The sequence below is a fragment of the Lonchura striata genome, chromosome Z (assembly GCF_050655825.1).
Source record: "Lonchura striata isolate lonStrDom1 chromosome Z, ASM5065582v1, whole genome shotgun sequence".
NCBI classification, from domain to species: domain Eukaryota; kingdom Metazoa; phylum Chordata; class Aves; order Passeriformes; family Estrildidae; genus Lonchura; species Lonchura striata.
In genome coordinates, this window is record NC_140740.1 from 11,327,893 (window position 1) to 11,334,379 (window position 6,487).

Consider the following 6,487-nt stretch of genomic DNA (forward strand, 5'->3'; position numbering starts at 1 on the left):
AGCCTTCCCTCATTGGACATTTCATACCTGGACCCTCCCTCTCTTGTCCCAGTTATAATCCTCACCCCACCCCCTGCTCGGGGCTCTCAGAGAGAGCTCCCTTCCGGAGAGGTTGTCTTCCCTTCGCTCCCTGACCTGCTTTTCCTCAATAAACCCTCTTGGAAACAACGCCACCTGTAAGTCGTCCCACCTTCAGAGAGGAGGATTTTATTACACTATCCAGCTCCTGAGGACTCGGCTCTCTGACAAGCAGAGTGGTCAGGGACCCAGGGGTCCTCAGACAGGCTATCAGGTGTTCAGCCTGCAGGAAAAGGAAACACGAGGCTCCACCTGCTTCTTTCCCTTCTGTAACTGCTCTCCCTGAGCCCAGTGTTTAAGCTCCACTCTGCAGAGCAGGTTCTGGTAAGATGCAGATGGTAGAGGAAAGATGACTTTCCTTTACCAACAAAAAGCCACGGCTTTTCCAACATCCCACTGATCGTGCCTTGGCAGTCAATTTCATTGACTGACCCAGTTAGTGGGAGCTACATCAGCAAAGCATGTTTCCTTCTTGCAGGATTCACACCACCCTGACAGGCTTTTCGAAAGATGGACTCTGCTACACTAACTCATTCTACTATTTCCAAGGATTAGTACAGGAAAGGCATCTCTGCAGTGCTTGTTGGTCCCTTAAGCACAGTGGTCATAAACCAAAACTCATTGAGCTTCTTGTCCTCTTCTAGAAAACAGTGGTACATGGGAGGCAAGAAAAGAAATCCACCAGGTATTCCTCAAAGTAAGGAAACAAACATTTGGAATCTCATATTCAACACAGACCCTTTAAGATGCCTGCACACATGTATTGGGATGAAAATGCTTGCTTGGGCACACAGGAGCCACCTGCAGCTCTGTCTCTCAGCTGCAAGTTTCAGCCTCTTTATGTGGCAAAAGGAAACCTTTTCAAGGTCAAATCTGAAGAAGAAGTCAATGCATTAATGGCGTCCCCATCGCAAACAGTGTAGGTAAGAAGTGGGAGGTTTTGACAGGCTCTCCATGACACCAGGCTGCAGCCTGGTCTCCATAAAAATGCCCATCACAATAGTAACAGCTCTGTGCTGGTGGCACTGAAATAGATGGTGACCAGAAGACTTCATTATCCTCTTCAACTCAGAGGAAAATTTCCAAGCCTAAAACAGCAAGCACACTCCCCTGGAGCATAAATAATTATGGCAGCTTTCTTTCCTTTTCCCCCCCCCAGAAGTCACAAAGGGGGTTTTATCCCATCTCTCTGCAACTGAGCTCAGCCACTGGACATGGTGGGGAGCTGGAGTCCTCACTGTCCTCAGAACTGTGCAAGCCAGGGATGACCCTGCTCCTGTGGTAAAGGAACACAGCACCGGCATCAACCGCCCACCTTGGGTCCCAGCCCCAGGCACCGGGCTGCAAGCTCATCAACTTGTTAAAGTACCCAGAAACAGCCAAGGGTTTAGTGTTACTGCAGTTGGAGAAAAACACATCCTTAACTTATCCAGGCCACCCTCACACATGACTGAACAATGTACAGATGATTTGAAAGCCTGGAATTTTTGAAGACCCACAGGTCTTGGAAAAGATGCTACAGTATGGAGGAAACTTGATGTGCTGTGGTTGAAAAAAGAAAAAGAAAGCAAAACTATTGGGGAAGATGAAACGGGAAAACCTTACAAATATGTATGCCTGGAAAAAGATTTTGAGAACATGGAAACTGTAAGCGAGATTGAAATGAAAGTAAGCTTTGAGATAGTTACTAGCCTTAGTTAATGAACAACTGGAAAACTATGGTATGGCCAGCTGAAGATAATCCCCTTTTGATTAAACTATACCCTGTGCTGGCAGACAGGTCCAAGAGTCAGAGCAGACCCTTACTAACTTGGCAGAAGGGAGCCAAAGACTAGTTTTTAGGGTTTAAAATGTAACACAATATGGTAATGTAATGATTCTTATAGGCTGTAGGTAAATGCTCTAGTGTTTGTATCTTGTACTAGATTGGTTAGTGAAAATTTGAATATTCAGCCCAGAAGAAGATTTATTGTATTGTAACAGGAACTTCCTCACTCTTTCAGGTCTCTCTTTTGGGCTCCACTTTCGGGACTGCTCTGAGCTGTGGCTGGCAGCTCCAAGCAGGGCCCTGCACCCACGCCCTTTGCAATAAACTGAAAGTTCCAAGACCTGGCTTTAAACATCTCTTGTCTCTCTCCATCCCGACCATCCTACCCACTGTCACTCCTACACAAAACTATTTGGGCATTGCTTTGGTGGTTGTTTCTTTTTTTTTTTTTATCATTTTTTTTTCTTCTCCGATAAAATTGAATCTGGAAAGGTCTGACCTCAGTTTCTCAGGATATTTATCACATGTCTAACCTCTCCACTGAAAAATTCTTGCCCTTCAGAGACAGAGCACCAACGGAGTTCAAAAAGCAAATGAGAAATGTCAGGCAGGCTGGAGGCCAAAATGGCAGGTTTCTGAACTGCCACTTCACTTCTGATGCAACCAAATGTACAGCAGATGCTGACGTGCTGCAGGGACTTGTTTAGAAGGGGACCTTGGTGGAAGTGGTGCCAGCAGATGGCAACGGGATTTGTCCAATGGCACACAGGACATGGGACAGGTGAGAAAGACAGGTGGGATCAGGGAGTATTTGCACCTTACCGAAACAGGAGTTTCATTCCTGTGAGGAACTTCTCGTTCCACCATTTCGATGCCCACGATTCCAAAAGACCATATGTCCACTTTGGGGCCATATGGTTGACCTGTCAGCACTCCAGGCACCATCCAGCCAGAAGTGCCGGCCACTGATCTCCGTCTATGCTGCTCAGGGGTGAGCTGAGCAAAGAGGCCAAAGTCAGCTGTGGAGTAACAAACATACCATGAAAGCCAGCTCAAGTTAGGAAACCAAGCAAAAGAATTCCCCACTCTCAGTCTATGTGTTGTTGAATCTCCTGAAGAACCGTCCACGCTTGGTTTCCTTAGGGCTTTAGCCAAGGACATATGAAATTGGCCACTTCCAAAAAATCCCAGTTTTTTTAACGCTGCTCACAGCAGTGGCCTTTATTCCCCTGAAGCTTTAGTTTGTGGCTCCCTCCCTCTGGAATGGACACACACCAACCAACGCCACTCTTGACTTCTCGTGGTTCCTTATACCCCTGTGCACATTACAACTGTGGCTCAGCTTCCAGTGGTGGGGCCCTGCACTGCCACCAGCACCATTTCTGGGGAGCTGGCAGCCACTCAAAGCAGCCCCTCACCCCACATCCCTGAACACTGCACCTGACCAGGAATATACTGACCCAGCTTGACAGAGCCATTGGTTCTGAGAAGGATGTTGTCACTCTTCACATCTCGGTAGATCACGTGGTTCCAGTGAAGAAAATCCAATCCTAGCAGGCACTGAGAGGGAAAACAGAAACAGGAGGGCAAAAATTAGTGATGTGATTTCATCACACCAGAAAGGAAACAGCTCTAAAAGATTCCCTCTGCATGGGGATGGCGAGTAATGGCAGAACACAGTGCCATTGAGAGGAAGAGTTGTGTTCCAACACTTGCAGAGGAGGACCTTTCTACGGAAAGGCATGTCAGCTTTTGAAAGAGCAACAGCACCTGCTGTTCTAGACTGTCCCCTGCAAACCTGCCAGGATGACTGCTGCTGCAGTGGATGTGCTTTCTCCATGCAGAGGGCAAAGGAGGGGTTTGGCCAAGAAAGAAAAAGTCCCTCTCTCTGGTGTGAAGCGGATCACTTTTGGGTGGGAGGCTGCATGATGAAGGTTTTGTTGCTGGCCTCAGCACAGACTTAGAGTATAACATCAGTCACCTTCCTGAAGCAAAGAGCATTTTGGCTGCACTACTGTTCTTTTCAGTTGAGGACTGTGAGAAATGAGTCTCTATTTTTTCTCAGCTGATCATTTCAAATCCTGCCACCAGCACCTTTGCTTTTAAAGGCAAGGAATGCAGCACAGACAGGTTGAAGAAGGAGGCAAGGTGGGGAAGGGCAAATACAAATACAGGAGGCAGAGCGAGAATACAACAGCAGGAGAGAAGAGTACAAGAACTGAGTACAGTGAGTGCAGGGGCACTGGCAGGCAGTTCCCTTGAGATGCTTTTACTTGCCCATAGCATACTGGCACTAGGGAAACAAAGCTTTATACATGAAACCTCTCTGTTCCGAGCCCGTTTCCCAGACAATCCTGCCCAAACCCTCTTAAGCACAGGTGGGATCCCTGACCTCCCGACTGATGGCTGCTATCTCCTCTTCAGACAGGTAGGTCTTGCTGATGACATCGCTCAGAGTGCCTCCATCCATGAACTCCATAACCAGCCAGAATTGATTATCCACAAGGTAGCTGAAAGAAGGAAACAAGAGCATGGAGGTAAACATGCATGGTTAGTTTGTTTTCTTATTTCCAAGTCCCTTTGTGACAAGGAGAGAATAAAGGGAATAGACATTCCCTCTGGGCTGTGCATTGTTTGCAACCTGTCTCGAGAAGAAAGGCACAGCTTTGAAAAAGGAGAGGCCTTAAATAGCCAGCAAGTAAAAACTGCAGTTTAGGAAGAGATAAAAAAGCCTGTCACACTGCGTGTTTCTGGAAATAACCACCTGGTCTTCCTGGCATGCAAAGCAATGGAAAAGAGGGGACACAATCCAAGGAAAATCCATGTTAGTTTACCCAGATGTAAGAGGACTGTTGAAAAAAATCAAGCCCCAAAATAATATGGTGGCTGTGAACTTACAGCCTATTGATTTAGTTAGATATGACTGATGCAGGTTTTTGAATAATTTTCAAACTATGTGTGCCAGGGAATACTCCTGCAGACAAGATGCACTCTCTTCCCAGCCATTGGACATGAGCAGAGCAGTAATAATTCACCAATAATTACAGCTCTATTTTCTGCCACTGAATATCCTTGCATGTTTGCAGAATGTAAACAAACATTTACAACAACTCACCTGTCTAAATAGTTGACCACGTTGGGATTCTTATATATCTTCACAACCATGAGTTCATTGACTTTTAGTTCCTTCTTCCTCGGTCCTTGGAGATTTATTTTCTTTATGGCCACCTAAAATGACACTGAAAACCAGTAACTTGAGAAGTTGGTGGCATGAGACCACCTGGAGCGAGTAATTTTGCAATGACACAGCCGAGCTGTGCCAGACTGCCTTGTGATCAGGCATTGCAGTAATTAGGAACTGACATTGCAATAGCCCATTGCTCCACTCCCTTGGGGGCCAGTTACAGGACACGTGGCCACTGAGGTTTTGCCGTGAACACTTGGTGACAGTGGTGTCTAAACTATCACCCACAAACCTCTGAGCCCACTCCCTGCTGCTTTGTATGGGATTCAGAAGAAGTAATCCACGCCTTAATACTCTGTGGCTACATCCTGGGCTATGGGCAGGGCTTGGGGCTTCTAGGGACGCCTTGCAGATCTCCCCCTATGTGCAGTTCCCAAGTGCAGCACTGCAGGTGGCTAAAGAACTACCAGTAACTTTCAGATGTATTTGCTGGCAACCAGAAGTGAGAATTCAGGACTCTGAAGCTGTAGCCCCAAAGAGCAGTGAGATGCTCTAAGGCACCACCTTTGTTTTAGCAATTGAGAGTGAGTGAGCACATCCTTCTCTGAAATGAACTGCTGCCCTGCGTGACTTCCTTCTGGCAGCTGAGAAGGACAAAGACTGTCCCCGATGTATTTTGCAGGCTGGTACCAGTCTGTGTTTCTTGTGCCTCCTCAGCACAGCTCTACCCAAAGCTCTGGCCACAGCTGTCCACACCAGAGGGGAAAGCCCTTGAGTGCAGCAGAGTCTGTGGGGGATGTTGACATTTACCTCTACTCCTGTGGCTTTGTTGAGTGCTCTAACCACAAATCCAAAAGTCCTAGAGACAAAAAAGCAGCAAAGAAAGGACAAGCCATTTAGATCATGCAGTGAAAGCCAGCCCACACAGGAGATCTCTGCTGTAAATGCCTAAGACCTGCAGGATGCAGGAGGGCTCTGCCAGAAGGCAGCTGATGCATTTTCCTCTTAAGTGCATGGGCACTGGGCCTGTCCCTGAAGTGTTGGGGTTTACTGCCTCAGCTCCTAAAGAGAGCTCCTTCTTTCATCTCAGGTTTCAAGTTCTAAACTGTGCAGTTTTCATAGTTTTCATCCTTACCATGGAGAATTCCCTTCAGCAAACTCTTGGAAAGAAATGTTCCTGAGAACTGTTATCTGACAGCTATCAGGGAGTAGGTTGCTCTTTCAGGCATGCAAGTTTCTTGCCCTTTTATTAGTGTGGCTGTATGATTTGGAGAGATACAGAAATGCTAAGGAAATTAACAGAGAACTGTCCCACACTTGAGAGACAAGGAGATCTTCCAGGTCCTGTTCCTTGCTGAAGGCAAGAGATCTTGGCAGTATGGATGTGTCTCTGACAACACCTTCAGGGCACACTCACAAATTCTGAGCAGCACTGAGAGATGGGACAATCTATCCCC

The 6,487-nt window shown here is 46.9% G+C and overlaps 1 protein-coding gene across 1 annotated transcript; it reads right to left on the reverse strand.

Moving 5' to 3' along the window:
• Positions 1-500: 500 nt before the first annotated feature.
• Positions 501-5,053, reverse strand: LOC146763629 (serine/threonine-protein kinase PAK 3-like). The gene is made up of 4 exons (XM_085566457.1): positions 4,962-5,053; positions 4,239-4,356; positions 3,307-3,406; positions 501-2,865 (listed from the first exon to the last, which is right to left on the reverse strand). Exons 1-4 carry the CDS (start codon positions 5,009-5,011, stop codon positions 2,495-2,497), a joined length of 639 nt encoding a protein of 212 aa, XP_085422583.1. The 5' UTR covers positions 5,012-5,053; the 3' UTR covers positions 501-2,494.
• Positions 5,054-6,487: the final 1,434 nt, after the last annotated feature.

What these genes read in the sequence shown, in the direction of transcription:
- LOC146763629 (XM_085566457.1), bottom strand. Translation starts at nt 5,011, where the DNA reads ATGGTTGTGAAGATATATAAGAATCCCAACGTGGTCAACTATTTAGAC. An exon ending in GTGGTCAACTATTTAGACAG is followed by an intron (nt 4,357 to 4,961) that starts GTGAGTTGTTGT and finishes TCCTTCTTTCAG; the next exon opens with CTACCTTGTGGATAATCAAT. An exon ending in CAATGGCTCTGTCAAGCTGG is followed by an intron (nt 2,866 to 3,306) that starts GTCAGTATATTC and finishes GTTACTCCACAG; the next exon opens with CTGACTTTGGCCTCTTTGCT.